The sequence below is a fragment of the Heterodontus francisci genome, chromosome 6, assembly GCF_036365525.1.
Source record: "Heterodontus francisci isolate sHetFra1 chromosome 6, sHetFra1.hap1, whole genome shotgun sequence".
In the NCBI taxonomy this organism is placed as follows: Eukaryota; Metazoa; Chordata; class Chondrichthyes; order Heterodontiformes; family Heterodontidae; genus Heterodontus; species Heterodontus francisci.
Genome location: NC_090376.1, coordinates 51,148,619 through 51,171,578, shown reverse-complemented (window position 1 = coordinate 51,171,578; position 22,960 = coordinate 51,148,619). Strand labels below are relative to the sequence as shown.

Genomic DNA, 22,960 nt, shown 5'->3' with positions numbered 1-22,960 from the left:
AATCAGCAGTGAGAACAATAGCAAATACCGACCTATTTTGGAACACAATTAGTCGACTAATAACAGCAAAAACAAGAATGTGTAATAACTTATCAGCGGTAAGTTCCTGCCCACATTCTCATTCTCCACCACATATAAACCCATTGTTTCCATCCATTCCAGTTATTCCTCCAGACGACTTCCCAAAATGTTGAGGCCTGCCAGTTCTTCTAAGAATTCCTTTTTCAAGGAAACAACTGCTCTTTTCAGAGTGAAAAATCGTAAAATCGTCTTACTCAATGTCACTGCTCTCACCACGAAAGCCTTCAACCAACTTTTAACAAGTGTTTTTGTTTAAAGTCCAACAACAACTTACATTTATATAGTGCTGCCTATGCAGGGAAGTTGAAAAAATTATTTCTGTGCTTGGGCCAGGTAGGCAGGCCTCCGGAAATCAAAAACCTTCTGGGAAGTTGCTGGGAGGCTGCCTCCATGCAGCTGGCGGTCTCCTCATGCGGTGGGGGGCGGGGGGGGGGGGGGATTGGGGGCAGGGAGGGTAGTGCCACTGCCGGCGGCCTGGGAAAATGACCATCAATTGGCCTTTTAATTATTTAAATTGGTCGCCTGCCTCTGGTTTGCAGGCGGCTAAGCTGCTGCCATTCCTGCCGTTGGGAAAATGGCCCATGGTGGGACTGCGTTGGGAGCCCTCCCATACCATTCCACACCATTTTCCCACCCTCTCCCTCCTCCCAGCCACATTTCAGGTTGGTGACCTTTCATCAAAACTGGGAATGCTTAGAGAAATAACAGTTTTTAAGCAAGGCGGGGAAATGGGGGAAGGGAAGAAAGAACAAATGGCAGGGTGGAAGGCAGGAGAGATTAAATGACAAGAGGGATGATAGTGCAAGACACAAAGAGATTGTAATGGGACAAGTAAAATCGAGAGGAGGTGTAAATGGGAGAGCAGAATCACCACCAGCAGCTGCCATCTGAAATAAAAGGGACAGAGATTATGATCTGAAATTGTTGAATTCAATGTTGAGTCTGGAAGGCTGTGAAGTGCCTAATTGAAAGATGAGGTGCTGTTTCTTGAGTTTACGCTGAGCTTCATTGGAATAGTATAGGATGATGAAGTCAGAAAGGTCAGAGTGGGAGTGGAGTGGAGTGGAGAATTGAAATGACAGGCGACCGGAAGCTAGGGGTCACACTCGCGGACTGAATCGAGATGTTTTGCAAAGCGATCACCCAATATGCATTTGTTTTTCCCAAGATCAGCAGCTGTGGTGAAGTGGGTCAATGGCCAAAGGAAAGGAAATTGGGTGATTGAACAGATGATGCACATAAATTGCCCTTTGACAGTGTCTGCCAAAAAATCCACCAAATGATGCCCAAAATTCCTTAATGAAACTATCCTTTTATAATCTCTTCCATCCATATAGTACATTGATGTGTGCTCTACTACTGGTATATGATTGCTATCAATTGATTTCTCACTGGGTAAATTGGCACCAAAAGTCTTCCTCTCACTTAGCCTTTGCATTGAACAACTTCTTATCTTCAGTGATTTAGTCTGTAACTAAAACCCTCCAAAACAACAGCTTGCATTTACATAGAACTTTAAATGTAGTAAAAAATCCCAAAGTTCTTCAAAGGAGTGTAAGTGGCAGCCTCCTATTTTCCAATTTCCCAAACATACCTCCTCACTCGTCCTTTGTATATCAATTCCTCTACCTCTTTGACATTGCCACTTTGCAAAGTTTTGCCACATCCACCACTGATAAGACCACATCTAATCACTTACGTGTTTCTCTCAACATTTGTCTCTTCTTGACTGTGTGCAAATACTTCACAATCATCACTATGCTAGAGAAAATTACTCCCTCACCCAGCTCCCTCACCAGCATCTGTTCAATCACCCAATTTCCTTTCCTTTGGCCATTAAGTCACCTCAACACTGCTGCTGATTTTGGCCTGCACAATAGCTCACTTACCTCTGCCTTTGATAACTTCATCCCTTGAAGTCCTTTACTGGGATTTATCTCCACCATTTACCCAGCTATGTTTTAGTTGACAGGGTCACATCCATAAATCTAATTACTGCAAACTTTAGCAAATCTGGCCTGGATGTTTATTTCTAAACCTAATTGGAATAATACTTCCCTTTCCAAAGCTAAATCATTCTTCTACTCCAGGATTATTTTTGGGGGTAAGGAAAACCTTAAACAGTCCTTCTCTCATTTTTTTAACCCTTTAAACCTTCCTGTGTCCCATCCATTCTCACATCCAAAGTCAAATGTTTGTGACTCATGGATCTTTTCATCTTGAAAAGTGGGACTATCTCCTCAGCCACCTCCTCCTTAGTCTTCTTCCCCCCCCCCCCCCCAACTTGCCCGCAACCTTCTATACATCTGCCCTGACTACATCACTCCCTCACCCACTCCCCACCAAGCTGATCTCTCCATGACACTCATCTTTCGGACCTCAATCCCCTCCCTGGCAACAAAATTTTAAAATCTCAGCCCAGGTATGGTAGCATAGTGGTTATGTTATTGGAACAGTAATCCAGAGGCCTGGGCCAATAATCCAGAGAAGGTCCTATAATGCAGTGTGCTCGGAGCTGCTTGCAATACTCCAATTGTGGCCTAATAATGTCTCGTACAAATTTAACATCCTTGCTTTTGTGTGCAATGCCCCTATATATATACCCCTGCTCAGACTCATGTTGTCCTTTTTAATGTCCTTTTCTATCTCTACTACCACCTTTAAAGGCCTGCATATCAGCACTCCTAGGTCTCTGCTTTCCACTCTCTTAAAGATCTTGGTTTATGGCATATTTCATTTTTCTTTTCTCCCCCTCCAAAATGCTCTACTTTACTTCTTTGTGCATAAAAGTGCTTCTGCCACACATCTGTCCACTTTGCCTACTTACATCTTCCTACAATCTCCTCACAATGGTCCTGATCCAGTGTCATCAGCAAAGTTTTATATAATTCCTCTTGTGGCTATGTCCAAATTATTTACATAAATAGAAAACCAAAAAGCCGTTCTAGTATAGATCCCTGGGGCACACCACTAGCTGCCAAGCTGAAGAACATCCATTTATCCCTGATTTCTGGTCTACAGCTACATTTCCTTTCATGCCATGTTCTTCAGTCTTTGTAACAATCCCCTTACAAGGCACTGTATCAAATTACTTCTGAAAATCCATATATACATTTACCCTATTCTCTTTATACATCATGTGATTACATCAAGTGTTTTCTTAATACAAACAGCTATTAACAAATCTCCATTTGATGGCCATTTCTAGGAGGCTTTCTCCTTTAATACTTATTTTGGGGAGAGTTTTTTTCCTCCTATGTCTTGTTTTTAAAGAGTTTTCCCCCTGTTAGAATCTTGTCCCCACTAAGTACATATAATTGATAAAGTATTTGAATTTTCAGTTTTTGGGACGAGCATGTCTCTCTGCATATTTTGCCTGCACTCTGAGTGCTTTCCTCTGGATATCTCCCTTTTAAAATTTGTTATGACGTCTTTCTTAAAACACTATGCCACAAGATATTCCATGCAGAAATCATAAATGATATCATGATCTTTTGAGGATTTCAAACAATATCTTATTGATCCTCTAATTATTATTGTCTAATGTGATATACAATAAAATCAGAAGGCGCAGCTCTCAATTGATTTTTGCAAGGGTATTACACATTTTATACAAAGAAATGATACTGATTATTCCTAGCGGTTCTTACAATTCTATATTTTTCCAAGGGACTTTAACTTTTATATATATGTAAATTTGTAAGGTCAAAATATGAAAAATGTTTTCATGATTATTATTGTTGTCATCATCATCAGGTATACTGGAGTTCATTAGTATAGCAGTGGGCCTGGTCAGCATTCGTGGTGTAGACAGTGGACTCTACCTCGGAATGAATGAGAAGGGGGAGCTGTATGGGTCGGTAAGTCCAAATTTGTGTTTTCAGTGGTTTGAAATAGATTTAAATACACTATAGCAACAGGTTAAGGTTGCTTTGCACAAAAAGAACTGAATTTATTTAATGCTGCTAATTAATTTTGGTTAGTTCTGTACTTTAAAGAAATTAATATGTATTTAATTACGAATAATCGACATGGGAACACAAAGTGAAACAAAAATTAAAGTTCTTTCTACCAAAACCACATGCAATACAAGCAGCTTCAAGGCTACACTGTCACATTAAAGACACTGTATCCTTTTTATGAGCCTATCTAGGCTGTATTTCAAAATGATCCAGAGTGTAACTTGTAATGTATGCCAACCTTTGTGGACCAACAAAAGCTTTAGTGTCTCATTATGTTGACCTACAGACTGCGACTTTAAATCAAAAATACATTACTTTCTCACTGCTGTTCTTTGCTTTCATTTGTTGTTGGTGCATAATTTTGTTACACTTACTTTTGTTGTTACATCGTGTTTTTACAGCTTACAAATAGCTCAGCATTTCTTACATTGTTGACAAACTTTCATAAAAGTGTGATTTGCTAGTAAAGCATGGAATAATAAAATGTCATTTGACCAGGTAGTCTACCCCTTCCCGGTGAATAATTTGACCTGTCAATGGAATCCCCCTAATTTACTTAATCTATAGAGGGAGCCAAAAAAACTACAGGTGAAACTTTGAAGATGATGAAAAAATGAAATTATTTTGTGTCCCCAAAGGCAATCAAGCAATACCTCTGATGCATTATTCAGCCTTCACTGATTGCATACAATATTCCAAATTCAACCTTATCAAGGAATCATATAGTATTAAACAAACATGAGTCTGCCATATTAAACAAGGTACATCACAGTGCTTGATCAGCCCAACAGCCTCCAATTGATTGGCCACTTTCAGTGAATGGTCAATAATCAGATCTTTCTCTTTTTCCTCCTTTGTCAATGGTTATTTATGCAATGTGTGTAAATTTCATGTTTCTAATTTCACTGTACATTTGTCCACAAGAATCCTGTCATTACTTAGCCCATATAACCTATTTTGTCCAAATCCCATTTGAATCTTGTAAAGTAATTTCTAACCCCAATTGGCACTGGTTGCCAAATAGAGCCTGGTTCATTTATCATTACCTTTTGCTTTCTATTGCCAAGCTAATTTTCAATCCAGTTAACTAACTTCGCATTAATGCCATACACCTTTTAACGTCTTTACAAACTTTAGAGACAGAATTTTATCTTTTGAAAATCCAAGTAATTATGTCTTTGGAATAGCCCTTGTCCACTAATTTAGTTACCTCCTCAAAGAATTCCAGTGGATTTGTGAGGCATGACATATTGCTTCTAAAACCACAATGACTGCCCCTTATGGCCCCTCTGTTTTTATAACTTAATGATAATTGCACCGTAATTACAAATCCCAAAAGAAAGGAGTGTCATGGTTGTAAAACGCAATCTGTTAAAGTAGAAGCTTTATCAATTAATATTTGTAAAGATTGAGCAGGTGTAACTTTCGATCCACTGTATAGTTAGTAGTTTTGCATCTGGTGTGGGTTAGTAGGGCATGGAGCATGTTCATTGAAAGAAAAGCACAGTGGGGATAATTTTCATCTTCACCACTGGGCAGAAACCTGGCAGAGCATATCACTTACCAACTTTAGAACTGCCCAATTTTCATCCCAGTGAAGGTGAAAATTTAATACATTTCTCAAAATAATTTTACAGTATTTATAAAAAATTCACGCTGAACAGTCACAAAGCAAACCAACCAAATTCCTCAAAAAGATTTCAAGCTTCTAGTCAGCTGCCATGACAGATTTCCTTCCTTGTCAATTAGTTCTGCCATGTTAAACTATACTCGTTGACTTCATTTTCTCCCCCTCCTCCTTATTTTCAGTTGGGAGCTGTTGGTCCTCTACCTATCATTACAGGCTGGCTTCTCTGTCAGGGATCTCAAAGTTGGATATCCTCTATTCTGGATTTGGAACGCTTAACCTAGAGTTTCAAGACATACTTTGGGGAGCTCAGGGGCTTGCAAACAATCCAGTTCCCTGTTATTCACAATTTCTGTGTTCTTTAGTGATGGCTTTTGTGAGGTTAACTCATGCACAAGATGCTATGCTTCTCCATCCTGGTTATTTTTTGCCTCTACGTGCATATGCAATCCAGGCTTTTTTCTCTATTTTTGGCCCACTTCAACATATTTTACAAATTTCTCTTTGCTACTAAGGTGCTCTAATAATCTTTTTCTGTTTTGGGATCCTTGGCTGACGATATTGGTGTTATATGTGTGCAGATGATTTCAGGTCTGTAGCACCAGCTTTTTTAGTATCTGTGGTTACATGCAATATTATGCCGCCAAACCAATTTTAACTATTTTTTTATCTTGTATAACCAGCTCTCCTGCTACTGCTGCTCATTTACCGGTATGTGTGTGTGTGTGTGTGCGAGAGACAGATATATATATATAAAGAGAGAGAGATTTCTGTCTTATATTTCTATTACCTTAATAGCCATTCAGACACCTCAAACTTGACCATATTTTATCTTTCTACACTTCGTGGCATGACAATGTTATGCGTCCAGGCATTCCCAAAGTATTCCTAGCTTCATCCCATGTAATGGTTCCCCTCTGCCCTCCCACCCCATCCAAGAATTCCCAGGCTGCAGCCTCTTTCAAGTGCTCTCAGCCCCCAAGTGCTTTTAGAGCATCCTGACTATTTCAAGAACTCTGTTTTTTGATTCTTCCCACATTCGCTGCCAAATGCCCACTGACTCCGCATGCTCGCCTCCTCCTCCAAATGGTCTCAGACCCATGTAACTCTTCCATCCGAAATGCTGTCAGGGTCTAGCACCGTTGAGTTCTCCAAAATCCCAGATCCATATCTCCCAGATCACGATTAGTCCCAGGACTCAGTTATACCTGATCCATTCCAGGCAGCACCCACCAACTGCCTACTGTATGACAACCTAAGGCTACACGTCTTATTTTTCGTGGCTCCACCATTTACTCTCTCTTAGCCTGAACTGTTACCCCAACTCAGTTTTGTCTCTTCTTCTTCTAGACAGCCCCTCCTTGCTTGATCTGGTTATCTACCTTATTATATGGAACTACCAAATTATTGTGAACCCAGGTATTTAAGAAAGATAACAGATATAAATTAAGTAGATTGGTTAAGGGACAAGTGTGAGAGTTGTAGAAAAAGAAGTTTGAAGACATGCAGAAGAGAGGAGAGATTTGCTGAAGGAGTGAGAAAAGGTTCTAGAGCCAAGTACAGAGATAGACATAATAATGAGAAAAATGTATGAGAGCCAATAGTGAAATAGAAAAATCTGATGGAAGAGAAACTAAAGACAGAGAGAAGAACCCAGAAATATTTAGGGAGAATGAAAGGATGAGAGAGACAGTTACAGAACGTCTTTTAAAACATTTTGTGTGCGATCAACATAGTGGAGATGAATTGTTTATTTAAAGTTGATGATCAGGGTATGAAAGAACATTTGAACACATTGAACTTTTTTTTACTTTAGCATTGATTTCCCAATTTCTGACAGAACATGTAATTGTTCTGATGAGGTAGAAATACTTTCAATTTTAATCTGTAGGTTCTAACTGAACAGAGTCCTCTTTGCAGATGACACAAAAATTGGCCGTGTAGTTGATAATGAAGAGGATAGCTGTAGACTCCAGAATGATATCAATGGTTTGGTTAAATGGGCGGAAAAGTGGCAAATGGAATTCAATCTGGAGAAGTGTGAGGTAATGCATTTGGGGAGGGCAAACAAAGCAAGGGAGTACACAATAAACGGGAGGATATTGAGAGGGGTGCATGTCCACAGGTCCCTAAAGGTGGCAGGACAGGTAAAGTGGTGAAGAAGGCATATGGAATACTTTCCTTTATTGGCCACTATAGAATACAAAAGTAGGGATGTAATGCTGGAACTGTATGAAGCACTGGCTAGGCCACAGCTGAAGTATTGTGTACAGTTCTGGTCACCACATTATAGGAAGGACATAATTGCTCTGGAGAGCGTACAGAGGAGATTAACAAGAATGTTGCCAGGGCTTGAAAATTGCAGCTATGAGAAAAGATTGGATAGGCTATGGTTGTTTTCCTTAGAACAGAGGAGGCTGAGGGGTGTCTTAATAGAGGTGTACAAAATTATGAGGGGCCTAGATAGAGTAGACAGGAAGGACCTGTTTCCCCCTAGCAGAGACGTCAATTACCAGGGGTCACAGATTTAAGGTGATTGGTAGAAGGATTAGAGGGGACATGAGAAAAACTTTTTCACCCAGAGGGTGGTTGGTGTCTGGAATTCACTGCCCAGATCGGTGATGGAGGCAGAAACCCTCAACTCATTTAAAAGGTACCTGGACCTGCATTTGAAGTGCTGTAACTGGCAAGGCTATGGACCAGGTGCTGAAAGGTGGGATTAGATTGAGTGGCTCGCTTTTTCAGCTGGCACAGGCATGTTTGCCTGAATGGCCTCTTGCTGTGCCGTAACTTTTCTATGGTTCTATAACCACACGGAAGTAAGGTGCAAGAAAAGTGTATTTAGCCCTTGCAGCTGATGAAGTCTTATGCCAGTGCTTGCAATATCTGTGGATGTAGATGGGTGCCAGACTGTTGAATACATTTTTGTTATGCAATAGTTTCTCATTTGTCTCATGTATTTACCTGTAGAGATTGGAACTACCCAATTGCTTCACTCAGAACATTCTCATTCATTGTATAGTTTATAACTAGTTACGGGAAGCAAGTTTACATTTTTATTTGCAGTGACTCTAAGTATTACAAAACAATACATATATTTCAAGATTAGTAGATTGGGAAGAAACTGAAGTGAGATGCTTCTCTTTTATCTGTACTTGGATGCGATCATGAATGGACATAGCTTTTTGTTGCCAGTGAAAGATTGAGCAAATGACCACTATGCCAGCATTCATAGAGCAAATGAAAGAGTTCTGTTTGCTCTGAGTGGGAATCAGAACAGTGCTAAATCCCAGCAGCAGCTTTGAACATGTGGGAGTATTGGAAAGGGTGGCAAACAGGAGGTACAAAGTGATGAGTAGGATGATGAATGGTGGCAGACAAATGGAGCAACAGATTGTGAAAAAAGTCAATATATCCATTGAGTGGGTAATCCAAGCTCTTTTTAATACCTGCAGACACTCTAAGACAGATAAAGGCATCTGCTAATGTTGAATCTTTTGATTAAGAAACATAATTAGCTACCCAAGCATCTTTTGTCATGATTACTTATTATATTTTTCATTAGCAGATAAAATACAATTAATTTTATGCAAAATATTTAGTTGTTGCCACAATTACCCCAATGTTCTGGGATCCTGGGAAGCCCAGTAGGTCTGTATATTATATCATCCCCTAAAATAACCTCTGTTATTGGAGCTGGGTTAATGGCTTTTGTTCATGTGCACTTCCAGGACATAGGGTACTTTCTCTCTGGATCAGTACACATGCTATTAAATGGGGTTTATTTTATGGGAATGATTGGTTGAAGACAGTGGTTTGGTTGCCTCAGGGGAGTTGCTATTTGGAGCCTTCTGCTGTGTAATACTGCATCCAATCTGTGTGCATTACTGTAATGCATGATCCGTTCAAGCATATCACATCCTGAAACCTCACTAAATAAATGCCACCTTCTGGATTCTTAAACACATTACATCAAAAGCATGGATTACATATGAGATAAAACTGGTTCCTGCTCCTGCTCCTGCTTGCTATCCAGGGGTTTTCATAACACAACAACATTAACAAGAATAAAAAGCCAAACAGATTTCCCATACAGATCATGCCATTAGTGCACACCAATTGTGACATTTTACTGATTGAATGCACACCAATACCTTTTATAGTTATACATTTGCAGTATCCCATAAATAAATAAAAGTAAATTGCCTTTTTAAATGTTTCTTTTTAATATGATGACATTCAAAATGGACCCTTGCCATGAATTGCATTTTGGAAATAACACACATCACTGTTATTGCAGCATAAATACACAAGCACACAAATAATTAGACAATGATGACATTTTAACACACTATTTTGAAACAAAGAAAACATTTAAAATAATGAAATAAATAAATTCTGTAAAAATGTTTCTTCATGCTGACCAATATTGTAGTGAGTGCATGCACTGTATGGTATGGTATTGAGCCACTTGGACCAGGATGGTCCCAAGTTTGATCCCTCATTCCTGTGACCTGATCTCAGCTGCGATCGCATTTTGGCAATGAAATTACCATTGGGATGGGGAATAAAACCAACTAGAGTTCTTGATTGTTGCTCAGTTGACTCCCACTAGAATGTATGCGTGAGAGAATGTTAGGGGGGAACTAAGTTCGGGTTTGACTGTGATACTTTATGAGCCCATTGAGACACACTTTTGAGTCTGAGGTCATACATGAAGAATAGCTATTTGAGTGAGTTACTGCACAATGGCCAGCACCCTTCCAGTGTGTCACAAAATAGACAGAACTTGTACAATGTCTTAAAAGAAAGAATATTGTGAACCTATTGACATAATTGGCAGTATGGGGTGTTAAAATGTTAAAATCAATCTCACTACTTCATCCAAGTATCAGGTTGTGAATTAATTTCTCCGCAGGATAGCACCACAGAAACTAATTAAGTGACCTTTTACTATCTGACATCCTGTAGTTTCTCACTTTAATGGTGGTCTTTCAGATATAATAAGGCAATTAAAATATACATTTTCTGTTTCCATTTTCATTTTTGTGTTTCGTTTCCACTAATAAGCATCCATGGGTATCCAAGAAGAATAAAATATTTCATGTCCGAAAGGTTTTCTTCCAATACAGGGATCCAGCAGATTGTGTTTCCATAAAAACTGACATGTATATTTCCAGTGAGAGTTTCTGCCTTGCCACATGTCATGTGATTCCATTCCCTGCAGAGAGTATAAAAACTTGATTTAAATTAGTCTCATGTTTCCTGTAGAGCTACAAGCAAGCACACAGCACTTGACCTCTGTTTTACAATTGAAGTTTAAAAAAAAATCAGTTAATCAGGAGCAATCCTCTCTAGGGATATGCTGAAATAGCAAAGAATGAATGAATAATTTGAGCAAAAGCTACACATTTCATAATCTGACTGGGCTAACTGGATTTTTCTCTTGTTAAGAAAAAAGCAGGGTATAGTTTTGAGTGCTGATTTGGATTAATGTGTGTGCTGCTACAGTGCTATACAGAAGCATTTTATGTGCCATTTTTAAAATGTCCTGATAGATATATGCATACATAGAGGAAACTTATTTGATTCATCTTATCTTGCCCATTCACTAAATTCCTACATGGAACCAATATAGGAAGATCTAGATGGTATCTGGCACCTGCCAAACTGTACACCTAGGCTGAGTCATTGTAACATACAACAGTTTCCCAAATGATTCCAGGGTTTATGGCTATTATTCAATCCAGAGGTTCATTCCATCTATCAGTCACTCCTTGTGAGGAATAACTGCTTGACATCAATTTGCCTTATTCTAATTTGAACCTTCATTCCCTTGTCCTACTCTCATGGTTTAATTTAATATAATGTGCCGGATGTATCTTTTCTATATTTTTTTACACCTCTGATATGTGATCTCATTTCAAGGTTGGAAATCCCGAATTTCTTCAGTATATTCTCATACCTCAGTCCTCTGACAATAGAACCAGTTTTGTGGTTTGCAAATGTCCTTGGTAATTTAGGTTCAACAAAACCCAGGCTGCCCTATTGACCTTATTTTACTTTGCAGTATTAACCCTATAATAAGTACTGAACATGTAAAAGTTAGATCCAAAACCAAGTATAGCAAAGTAGAACAAGAGGACCACTCCAAGGAGAAGCCCTATAATGAGTATTTTTCTGTAAAATTCATGCCATGTAAATTTTTTTGCTCCATTTTTCTCCCTTCATTCCTTAAGACAACAATTCACTCTAAGGGTAGAGTTCCACAGGCACCAGACACCATCTGAATCTTCATATATTGGTACATCCAGCTGACTTGACCATTCTAAATGTATGAAGCTGGATATGGGGAGGCTGAATTTTGAGGCAGAATTCTCCAGAATGTCCATTTTAACTTCAGCAGAAGAGCCAGTAATACCCTGGAAAACTGGCATAAATGTGATTTGCATTGTTTGGCTGGGTTTCCATAATGGATGAGTGGGAGAATTTCCCTGGAAATCCCTCCGCTCTCTGGGGTCGGGGGGCTATGGAACTACAGGGAGAGCTTTACACTGATGCAAGATCATGTATCTGTCCAAAGTTCATGTATATGCAATTTCCAAGAGTGTGAGTCCTAGCTTATTTTTCCTCTTCCCAATCATTGGGCTTTTGTGACCAATTGAGGTACTCTTACAGTCTCTTTGGCTGAGACCAACCAACTCAGTACAGACTGGGTATTGAATGTGGAAACTTTGTATAGCTTAGTTGTACACTAGGCACTGAATTTACCAGTGAACCTTTGGGGAGCTGCCATAGGCACTTTAACTTACTTTTTACAAATTCCCGATGCAGCAATTGGTCTTGATGAGTAATGCTGATTTCCACTGTATTTGGGAGTGCAAACATATCATTTTAACACTGAGCAGTAGCTTTGTTCACTCCCTGCTGCTGTTTGCTTTTGAGAAATAATAGGGAACACTGGGAGCTGAGATGCAGCTATGAATTGTTATGTTTTCACATGAATTGCAGAAACATGGCAAAGATTCCCAACCAAGAGACCCACGAAGTAAACAGTTTGCAAAAAATATTTAATGTCTATAAATCTCTTAAAACAGAGTACATATACATAGCTACATAAAGATAACTGAAGATGAAATCATCAAAACTTATTCAGGAGTACGCTTTTATTAAAAAAATGCATAGCAGTAAAATATATTCTGATCCATATTAATCTCTTTACAAAAAACTAATATATTTATTGTTTAAAAGACTGAATAATGCCTTGTTGTCTTGGTGCATTCCCATACCTTCTCGGTTGCTTGAAATTTCCAGCACACTGTAAAAGCTCAGTCAAGGTCTCATCAATGATCAAATACCAATTGTAATCCATAACTAACAATTCCTTACTATCAATTAATAAATTAATAAAGTCACTTTTACATTGCCAAAAGCACCCAAGTAGCACCTGTGAAATGAACACCAATGAGCTCCACGCACCAGTGTTCCTTATTTACCTCTCTTGTGCCAGCTCCCAAATCAGGAATCTGATGAACTATGATTTCATTGCTAAAAGTTAAGAAATGGGGTTCCACACTTTTAGATTTAATTACAGCTTGTGAGACTTATGAAAAGCGTGGGTCTCAGGTGCTGACGGATCTTAGAGGTTAGGTTTTAATATTGCATTATGCTGTCTACTATGGACTACTTGCCAAAAACAGCATCCTTCAGTAGAAATTGCCTTTGGAAATCCATAATCTAAAATCTGGTGTCTGAACATAGCATATGATCAAAGTAGCAAATACCGGACCTCAATATATTAAAGCTGGGACTAGTGTTCATGGGTTTAATCATCTACAGATAAAGTCTATTCATCTACTTTCTTTCCCATATCCCCAGGTATTCCCAGTTCACACATCATACTTGATTGAGAAGAAGGCTAGATTACCCGTTCCTAGTTTTCTGCCAGTCTCTCTGTATGTGGGTACTAGGAAGTATGCAAGAGCAACCAGGAATGTCTCTCCTTCTGATATTCCTGCCTTCCCAATGGGGGAATGCCTAGCCTCTACTCAAACAGTGGGACTGAGTAAGGTGGCATTATTCAAATCAGGAAATCATTGAATGAGGCAAATCCTGATCCTACCTCTCCATGACATAGCTCTATGAAACTCCCAACATGCAGTCTCATTACATAACCACATAGTAGAAACACTTTATAAAAACATATAACAAGAATCATGATTTACTACTACATTTTTGGGGGTTTCTTTATTTCTGTCAGCTCCTTCGATATTTATCTTTAAACTGGTATGTTGAAGGCACTATGAGAGAAAGATTTGTCTTGAAGGAGATACTGAGCCCAACTACTAAGCAAACTATCTCACAGATGTATCTCAGTTAGTATCAGTTGAGCACCTCATTACTGACCAACAGTCTTTTTCATTGAACTGTACCTGTTCATTCAGCTCTTTGACTTTAGGGCTCAGTAACTCTTCCAATCCAATTTCCCTGATGATGTAAGCGCTCCTTATTAAACAAAAAGAAATCAGTACAAATAGATGTGTTTTTTAATTGATTATAATTTTTATTAACTGGATTAATAAAAGCTTCCTGATACCAAGACTTCATTTTTAAATTATAGAATATTGATAAGTGTGTGGAAATCCCCAGTTGTTCTGAAAGTAATCTTGCCAATGATATTGAATTATGACATGGCTTGCACCTGATTATTTTACATGTTTCCACATGTGTAGATTTTGTACATAGTTCAGAGACTTGGGTTTATGACTGGTAAGATTCCAATGTTGAGGATAACATGGCTTGGAAACTTTTAACACTGTAGAACAATTCATGCAATCTAAGAAGTTTCAACTTACAATGTTGATATAATTTAATAAACATATTTATGGTACACATAAATAAAAGCAACATTTTATGTACAAAATAACATTGTTATGATATGGACTTACACCTTATACAGGTAAAATGGCTATTTAACATTTGCTATGAGGGATAAATGACGTCTTTTGTAATGGGACATTGATCTGTGTGTTTATTAATTTAGCTTGTGATTCTAAAATAGGTACATCATTTATATATCAATGTATTAAATTAGTAAATTAAAACTGGTGCATCTAGTATGCTCAATCATCATATTCCAGATGATGCATTTTGTTACAGATGCAAAATAATTTCAAAATGCTGTCTGTCTCTCAGCTATAGCCTGAGGCTGACAATGACATTCTGATTTGCAAAGTCAGTTAAATAGTTAAATAATTACACTTTGATTGACCGGAGCCTATGCTTATCTAATAACAACTAGACTTTGTGGCCTTAGCGGGACATGGATCTACCTTAGCAGCAGAATACTACATTTGGAGTTGAATGATATAACATTCCTTATAAAACAGAATAGCATCTATGTTAACCATGAGCAATATCACAGGCGATCCCTTAGCATACATATAAAAGTCTTACATATAACACCCACTTCCTGTAAATAGCACATACATGCTCTGTAACACTTTCCCTATTGTAATTTGTGGGCAACATCCCATTATTGTAAAACAACATACCCATATATATAATCTTGGATCAAGCAATCATTCATTACAATTCAGATGCTACATTTCAAAGTGTAAAAAGTATTAAAAATAAAGCTAGTTACACCCTTTCTTGACCTTAGCAAAATTAAAAAAAAACTTACTTTTTTTGGTTGGGGCCACTTATCCACACCAAAACAAAACTAATTAGTACTAATTCAATTCAGAGCAGCCCAATTTCCCTGAAGGGTCCTAAAAAAAGGCATTAAGCCTCTCATTAGTATAAGCAAGGGGCCTAAAGCCTGAAGATCTTTTGAGGCAAATATGGCACTGGACATTTTTGACGCATCCTTGGAGAGCAGGGCTATGCCTGCAGTCATTTCCCCCCCCATAAAATGGTGCAAGGATAACCAATTTTTACTGTAGAGAGTCTGAATTTCAGTATAAGTGCTTGCATTACAAATTGCACCTGAGAAAGACAGTTCAGTGATTGTAATAGCTGAGTAAAGTGATAGACACTGTTAAAGGATATATTTGTTTTTCATAATTGAAGTTCAAATATAGGTTATTTTGTTCAGATGTCCATTTTCCCTTGAGATAAACTGATTATAATTACTTAATTAGCATAATAGGGAATAAGGTTATTGATATTGTGATTCTATCACCAGTAATTTAAATATTATGTATTGCCCTGTCTTCCCTTTTCATTGTGGTCATGCTAAACAGTTTAAAAATTTGCAGGATCATATTCTCATTCAGCTTCAGCTTGATCCTATTGCATATGCTGCCCACACAACAGAGATAGAGACAGACAAACAGGCTCACTATTGTATCCATCACTCCATTCCGTGTTGCAGGACACAGGAGCAGTTGGACTATATAATCTGTAAATAAATAAAATTAAATAAAGCTTGTTACTGCTACTGGAAATTAATTGAATGTGCTAGTTTAGGAGAATATCATTTAATGAAAAAATGCTATTTGTTTCCTGCAAAAGAATACTTGATGAATTTGTTATATACTTATAGATTATGGGGGTCATTTTCAACTTCGCTGTTTGGATGGTAACCTGACAGAACTGTTTGCCCACCCACTGCAGGACCCACTAAATTTTTATCCCATTTATTTCAATAAGATGAAAATCTGACAGGTTCTACAATGAGTGGACAATTTGCTTCACCAGGTCACCTCCTGGGAAGATATTCGAAAAGACTAAGTTACTCGACATGTTATTCTATCCAGTTAATGAGCACTGATAGCATATTATGTTTGATGAAATAATTTTTACCCTCAGTTTCAAAAGCTATGTTTTGGTTCTAATATTTTGCAGGAGAAATTGACTGCAGAATGTGTTTTCCGGGAGCAGTTTGAAGAAAACTGGTATAATACCTACTCATCGAATCTATATAAGCATGCGGAAACTGGAAGACGGTACTTTGTCGCATTGAACAAAGATGGAACCCCAAGGGAAGGGACTAGGACTAAAAGGCATCAAAAATTCACGCATTTTTTACCTAGACCAGTGGACCCTGACAAAGTACCTGAATTATACAAGGATGTATTAAGCCAAAGTTGATGAAGACAATCCTTAAGTTTGGACCACTGAAAAGCAACCACTATAATGGGTTCATGTGGTGGGTTCTAAACGATTAGCTGTGTCATCACATCAGCTCTACTGTTGCCAAACTTTGTCGCATGCATTGTGTATGGAGGCTTGGATGGGACACGCTGATTTTGTTCTGCACTTACAGTTTGTCCTCCCAGAGGTGAGCCTGTGCCCACTTGCTTGGTTGAAAAAATAAATGTGTAAGAGGGAGGAATATAATGAAATGCCGAGGAGAAAGCTGGCCTGATGCATGCTCCAAGATGGGACACGCTTTAAATTTTTTTGATCAGTTCTATTTCGTTGTGTATCAGCATAGCTGCCATACTTTGATTCATCAGGATACTGGCTGGTGACATGCTCAAGCCCACGCTGCATTAATAATGGCATGGAGGACGCAATCGTACTTAAAAAAATGATTTAAAAAAAAAGAAAAAAAGACAATTCATCTACCAGGTCAATGGTACTACCCCATAGGGCTTTAAGCAAAGACCTCTTAGTAAAAAGACAGAAAAGTTAAATTTATTTATAGAAATTCCAAAGGCAACATTATATTTATTTTATATATTTATTTATTATATAGAGTTTATTTTTAATGAAATATGTACAGGCCAGATAGGCATTTCGGAAGCTTTAGGCTTTGTAAGTGTAAAAATGCCAGTGGCCACTATGAACCTGTGGTAAGTTCATGTGAGTTAATGTAAAGGTGCATGGATATAAAAGGATTCCAGTAACCCCTCTGTTCTGAAAGTGACAATCTCTTTTGTGCCCAAATTATTGTAACACTATGAACACCTCTCATTATATTGAGTATCACTCTTCTGACTGCTTGTTTTATGGCTTTCTTCCTCTCTCCGCCCTTTCCCCCTCGTGGATTAAAGATAAAATTGGGTCTTCAGATTTCACTTTGTCTCTTTCATATCCAATTCTGTCAGATGCAGTTTCACATTTCTATGTTACTACTGGGTATCTGGTTTATTCTGCATCTCAAAAATAAGACATGTTTAACTGTTGTTGTATAATTTATTACCAAAAGACTGTAGTTTTAAGATGGATTTTGGTAGTAAAATATCTGGGCCCATATTCATGGTAAAGTGTTATCAGGATCAGCTTTCCTTTTAGGTATTACAGTTACCAGGAAATTGGGAACTTTTAAAAAAAATTGAGCAATGGACATTAAATTTTAAAAAAAATCCTATTTCATAATAATTCTTACAAAATAATTCTTAACATAGTTTTACTGAAAAATGTTTTCATTTGGACTAAGAAGTGTGTGACTTTTCCATAGCCTTAGAGGGAATGCTGAAGATTCTTGTGGTATTTTAGGTCTCTGTATTTAACAGCCTTTCTGAATATTGGCTCTGAACAACTGCAACTCTGGTGCATTCGTCTGAATTCTTCAAGCATCCATTTCTACTGTAGTCACTGTGGTAAAAGTAACATTTAAGGGGCACAGACAATCACATTTTCAGTGACACCTGAAAGGAGTCACTAGAATTATGGTGCCCTTGTCCATATCACTGTGTCCAAAACTGAGATTTGTAACAATGTTCCCTCTGACTACTTCTTTTACCTGCCGGGATGAAATTTGATAGAAAGGTAACATGCCAGTCATATTAACTTGGCATTCAATCCATTGCAGCTCAAATGACAGAAACTTAAAATGAAAACTGTGTTACTGAACATATTCGTTCCCAAACTTTGCGCAGAGCATAGGCATACAGGCTGCAGATTTCACTTTATTTTCAAGCAATATTGTCAACCAAACTTACACTGCAGACAATGTAAAATCTGTTGAACATACTGAAACTGCTTTGGAAATTTGTCAAGAAAAAGCAATTAGGTTCCTGTTGTAATTGTCTTGGGTCCTACTGCCTTGAATGCCTGTAGTTCTTTCAAATGATCATTAGTCAAAAGGCACTTCAAATGTTAAACCATTCCACAGGGACACAGTCCAGGGAAGAAAATAGTAAGCATGATGGACAGTTCATGATGGACAGTTCATGATGGACAGTTCATGACTGTTCCAGAGGAAGCCCATGTCTGGGGTGTTGATCTGCCAAATGTCTTTGGTTTGGGAATATGTGTAGCTACAGGCACTGGCACAGTCCGATTGACGTTCCACTGGATCAACAACTTGCATTCATATAGTGCCTTTAACATAGTAAAATGTCCCCAGGCACTTCACGGGAGCGTTATCAAACACATTTGGCACCAAGCCACATAAGGAGGTATTAAGACAGGTGACCAGTAGCTTAGTCAAAGGTTTTAAGGGGCATCATAAAGGAGGAGAGAGAGGTAGAAAGGGTGAAGAGGTTTCGGGAGGAAATTCAGAGGGCCTGGGCAGCTGAAAAACAGGGATAAAGGTGACATATGTGGGATGCAGTGGTGGCAAATTGTATTGAATTATATATTTTTTTGCTCATTTTGCTTTGCATACGTCTAGACACTGTTGAAAATTACATGCTTACTTTCCATGAGCATCCCATATTGTTGATACATAGTCCATGAGGGCAGAGGGAACTTCTGCGTATTGTGCTGCAGTCTTTGTAGACTGTGTCAGCAACATTTCCTGAGCCTCTAAGGATCTAGCCATTGCATATGTCCATAAAGACCAGATTCCTTCTCATGCTAGTTTTCAGTTGATGGCAATGCCCAAATGTATCATTGACTCCAACTTTTTAGCCATTTCCAATTAAAAATAACAAGGGGGGAAATCAAGCAGGCAAGTCACACATTCAGATGACCATCAGTTCATGGCTTTCTGTCACTAACGCACTGAACTTACAATCTGTTTGCTTCAGGTCTGTCTGTAACATGCAACACTGCAGGATTATCGTTATAGTCTGATTTAATTCAACCTCTTGAAGACAGTTAAATGAGTACACTTATAGAACACCCTTACACACCAGGCTCTTCTGATTAGTGGAAGGTTCACTGAGGAATGATGATGTTCTTTTACCTTTGGGGCTAAAGTAGTGATACAAGCTTGATGGACTAAGAGTTGTAAAAGGTAATAGTGATGTATAACAAATATATTTTATTCTGATCTTTGTCAATGTATCTGCCATATCTAAGCATTCATTATATAATGCCATGGTTGATTTCCTGAAATGTGATTGGCTGCTAGGTGTGTATTATTGCATAACATAGCACACCTAATTAAATATGTAATTTAATTAATAAATTAATATTGGACGATCAAAGTATCATATCAGAGTAATGAAAATCTTTAAGTATACAGGAGAGGGTGAGTTATTTCAGACAACTTGTTTAGCTTGCCATAAACCCCACTTATCAAATGCACTTACTTGAATGCTTTGCGGAGGTTTCAAAAAGCAACTAGACTTTTGCTTAGATTCAATTTTTATCTCCCTATTTCCATCTCTATACAAGTTGCCTGTTTTCACATAATCTGTAGGCAAAAGAGTCAAATGTCTTGGATCATGTGCTCTTTTGTGACATGTCCTGATGTTATCCAAGAGTGGCTAATGAGGTGGGATTCAGAGCGAGGCCGTAGGTGTCCTCTCCAGTTTTAGCATTGTGCTCCAATTAGTACCTCAACTGAGAACTCAACTGACCAAAATCGGTGGATTGAAGCCACGGAGACTTTGCAACGTTTCAACCATCTGATTAGGAGACATCCTTCTACTACTTTTGTTACTGGGCTGGGATTTGTTACAACTGGACTATATTTATGCAACATTCTTTTTCACCACCCTAATTTTAAAGGAAACTTTAAAAAAAACAAAGCTCATGGAATAGGAGAGTCAGTGTCCAATTGGATAAAAAATTGGCTTAAGGGCAGGAAACAGCGAGTCATGGTAAATTATTGTTTTTCTGACTGAAGGATGGTAGACAATGGTGTTCCTTAAGGGTCAGCGCTGGGACCACTGCTTTTTTTGCTACATATAAATGACTTGGACCTTGGAATACAAAGTAGAATTTCAAAATTTGCCGATGATACCAAACTTGGAGGAGTGGCAAACACTGAAGATGATACGAACCACCTGCAACAGGATGTAGATAGGCTAGCAGAATGGGCAGACAAGTGGCAGATGGAATTTAATACAGACAAGTGTGAGGTGATGCATTTTGGCAGAAGGGATAGTGTGAGGGAATATTTACTTAATGGCGCAGTTCTAAAGAGTGTGCAGGAGCAGAGGGACCTTGGGGTGCATGTGCATCGATCTTTAAAGGTGGCAGGACATATTGAGAGAGTGGTTAGCAAAACATATGGGATCTTGGGCTTCATAAATAGAGGGATAGAATACAAAAGCAGGGAAATTATGCTGAACCTTTATAAAGTTCTGGTTAGGCCCCAACTAGAGTACTACATCCAATCTGGTCCCCACACTTTAAAAAGGATGTGAGGATCCTTTAGAGGGTGCAGAGGAGATTTACCAGAACGGTTCCAGGGATGAGGTATTTTAGTTACAAGGTTAGCTTAGAAAAGCTGGGGTTGTTGTTCCTGGGGCAAAGGAGATTGAGGGGAGATTAGATAAAAGTGTACCAGATTATGACAGGCTTAACAGGTTAGACAAGGAAAAACTGTTCCTATTTACTGATGGTACAAGGACTAGGGGACACAGATTGAAGGTTTATCGGCAAGGGATTCAGGGGGAATATGAGGCAGAACATTTTTGCACAAGTAAGTGATAATGACCTGGAGCTCACTGCCCACGAGGGTGGTGGAAGCAGAGACAATCAATGATTTCGAAAGGAAATTGGATGGGCACTTGAAGGAAATAAACCTGCAGGGCTACAGGGATCGAGCGGGGGAGTGGGACTGGCTGGATTGGTCCACGGAAAGTACTCGCTACGAACCGCCTGCAACTGCTGGCATGGACATGATGGGCCAAATGGCCTCCTTCTATGCTGTAAATGACTCTATGACTCTAATAGCTTGGTCAAACATTAAAGTCCCTTTTCAGGATTTCAACCTGATATTCAAACTGAATTTTCAAATTCTGATCAGTTTGCTTGAAGTTGGGTGAGTGGCCGATCTATTGTCCCTTTCTCTTAGTGGGAAAATCTATTGTACAACTTGGTGCCTTTTCTCCACTATGTGCCTACCACAGATTGGTCCAAGTTGAGGCCAGGAACTTGCCATGTAGGAAACCACAAATTCACATCCTCATATGCAGTTGCAACAGCACATTGGTATACCAATATGTTAAAGTCACTGGAATGTTTATTTTTCCTAATCATTGTTTTAAAATCTCACCACCCATTTTCTTGCATTTTTAAATTTTGTGAACCATGAACATTTCTTATCATGACCTCTCTCCACCTGAGGGAAGGTGGGACAGGTCGTATTTCTTCCATGCATGTAGTAGGATTCAATACAACAAGGATAACTTAGTGTCTTTAGGGTAGAGAAATGTCTCAAGATGGTCCACAAAGGCAGAATCAAAAAAATGAATACTAAGCTAAAGAGGGAGACTTTAGGAGGGGTAGCCAAAAGCTTGGCCAAAGATATGAGCCTTTTGGAACATCTCAAAGGAAGGGAAGGAATGGAGGGGAGATGGGAGGGAATTCCAGAGCATGGAGCCGAGGTAGAGAAAGGCATGGCTACCAGTAATATAACATTGGGGGGTAATGTACGAAAAGTCAGAGTCAGAGGAATGGAGATTTGAGGGAGGAGGTTATAGGGCTGGTAAGATTGCTGAGGTAGGGAGGGGTTGAAGCTGTGGTGGGTTTTATCATGAGGCTGAGAATTTTAAATTTGAGGCATTGGAGGACTCAGAGCCCATGCAGCTCAGTGAGGACAGGTGTAATAGGTGAGTGGGACTTCCTGAAAAATAAGATACGAGCAGCAGAGTTTTGAATGAACTAAAGTTTACGAAGGGTGGAAGATGGGAGGCCAACTGGGAGTCCATTGGAATATTCAAGTCTGGAGGTGGCAAGGGCATGGCTGAGGGTTTCAGCAGCAAATGGGTGGAGATGTTATTGAGCTGGAAGTAGTCAGCCTTTATGTTGAGAATGTTATGGGATTGGAAGCACAGCCTCAGGAGGTTAACATGAACAGTATGGTTAGGCCAGAGCCAATGACCAGGGAGTGGGGTAGAATTGGTAACACACAGTTAGTTGTGGAGGCTGAAGAAAATGGCTTCAGTCTCCCCAAAGTTTACCCGGAGGAAATTGCAGCCCGCCCAAGCCAGTT

General features: G+C 38.8%; 1 protein-coding gene across 2 annotated transcripts in view; it reads left to right on the top strand.

Moving 5' to 3' along the window:
• The window catches only part of LOC137371296 (fibroblast growth factor 9), a 76,361-nt gene extending 56,374 nt beyond the window's left edge, over positions 1-19,987 (top strand). For both annotated transcript variants that reach the window (XM_068033640.1, XM_068033639.1), the window contains exons 3-4: positions 3,838-3,941; positions 16,522-19,987. In XM_068033640.1, coding sequence (XP_067889741.1) covers positions 3,838-3,941; positions 16,522-16,767 — 350 coding nt within the window. In that variant the 3' untranslated portion in view covers positions 16,768-19,987. The remainder of the gene's footprint in view (positions 1-3,837; positions 3,942-16,521) is intronic.
• The last annotated feature ends 2,973 nt before the right edge of the window (positions 19,988-22,960 follow it).